General features: G+C 38.2%; 1 protein-coding gene across 1 annotated transcript; it reads right to left on the reverse strand.

Moving 5' to 3' along the window:
• Window positions 1-971: 971 nt before the first annotated feature.
• On the reverse strand, window positions 972-1424 carry LOC108824909 (uncharacterized). Its single transcript, XM_018598275.1, has one exon. It carries the CDS (start codon window positions 1422-1424, stop codon window positions 972-974), a length of 453 nt encoding a protein of 150 aa, XP_018453777.1.
• Window positions 1425-1781: the final 357 nt, after the last annotated feature.

Here is a 1781-nt window from a genome sequence, read left to right on the forward strand (position 1 = left end):
GGGTGTCCGTGTACCATCGACTCCAACGGTGTACTGCGACAACATTGGTGCCACTTACCTCTGTCAAAACCCGGTCTTCCACTCCAAAATGAAGCACATAGCCATCGATTATTATTTTGTGCGAGGACAAATACAACACGGCATGCTGCGCGTCACTCATGTTTCCACACATGATCAACTTGCAGATGGTCTAACGAAACCCCTCTCAAGACTACCATTTCAGAAGCTTTGCGGCAAGATAGGTGTCACTAGAGTCCCACCATCTTGAGGGGGCGTATAAGCAATATAGATATACAAAAGGACCAATATGTAAATACTCTAGAATACTGTCTTTACCCTACTTGTACTCTGTATAAATACTCACGTATATTGTTAATAAAGTACTCAGTTAAGCCTAATACTCTTTAGTATATTCATATATTGAATTGATTTCTTTGAGTTAGTTGGCGAGATAAGATTTGTTTCTGTCCTCGTAATTCCATTCATCCTCTTCATTCCTATTAAAAAGCCTAAGAATGAAGTGGAACCGATGATAATCTATTAACGAATCTATCATGAATATTCAAAATACCATGAGATCGCGATAAAAATATATTAACGCAATATATTCGACGTACATCACCGTTGGTCGTATTAATTTTAATACTATGGTTTCTCAAATCTCCTCTAAGAATGACACGTATGATTTTTGACCTCTTAAAAACTTGCCACGTAGGAAAGGGTTTTTCTCAATTAATACGAAAATGAGGTTGTTATTTTTTAAAGTCTTCTCTTTTAATATATAGGGGATATATATATATAATGTCACCAACTTATCTTATATATGCAAATATTGTCATAATAGTCCAAGATACAATTGGATGCATGTTGCCTAATGCTTAGTCCAGTCTGTCTTGCTATTCTACTGCCGGTTACTAGGTATTGTTATATTCAATTAAATAGTTTTTTTTGTCAACCCTTTTATATTTATATTAAAACCAAGTTATTACATAGTTTTGATTATTACATCTAGCCTTTTTGGCAAGTTCATCTACTAGCCATAATATATTCCTAGGCATATAAGAGAAGGTAAAACCATTATCCTTAGCAACTCTTGCAATGTCCTGTATCATGGAGATGTTTTCCGTGTTACGGACTTTCCCGATGGTTGCTCCTGTGATATACTGAACCAACTCATCCACTATAGTCTTACAGTCATTTACAAAGTGAACTTTATCGAAGGCCAGTGCTCGCACTTGGGTAACTGCTATCCGCAAAGCTTCGGTTTCTGCTTCTCCTGGTGTATTTGTTGCACGTATGGAAGTGGATCCCTGAAGCAACTGATTGCCTTGCATGCTATGTAAGGACCAACCAACTCCTGCCACTTCCTTATCATTTTTCCACGAAGCATCAACCTGACAGTAGTATTGAATACTTGATGGCATTGTCTGCTGAATTTGTGAGGGTTCTTTCTTTTGTCAGATTATGTATTCCTCTTTTTTTTTATGCCATCTGATATATTATAAACACCAAGAACATTACAAAGCCCAGAAACGGTCCAAATTTAAAATTTTATATCTTATTACACACAAGTCTGCGCAAAACCAAACCGTCAAGCCCAAAAGAAAATGAGGCCCAAAAACATCACCGTACACCCACTTTCCCACGTGTTGAAACCTCAACATCAAGGGGACGCGTGTCAGAGGTGGAAGCTTCGTCATCTCTAACGGCCGCCGGGACCGTAAACTGAAACCTCACTGGAATCGCGACTCACCACTTCCTTCCCATTTAGTAGTCGATGA

This window comes from Raphanus sativus, chromosome 9 (genome assembly GCF_000801105.2).
Source record: "Raphanus sativus cultivar WK10039 chromosome 9, ASM80110v3, whole genome shotgun sequence".
Taxonomy (NCBI): Eukaryota; Viridiplantae; Streptophyta; class Magnoliopsida; order Brassicales; family Brassicaceae; genus Raphanus; species Raphanus sativus.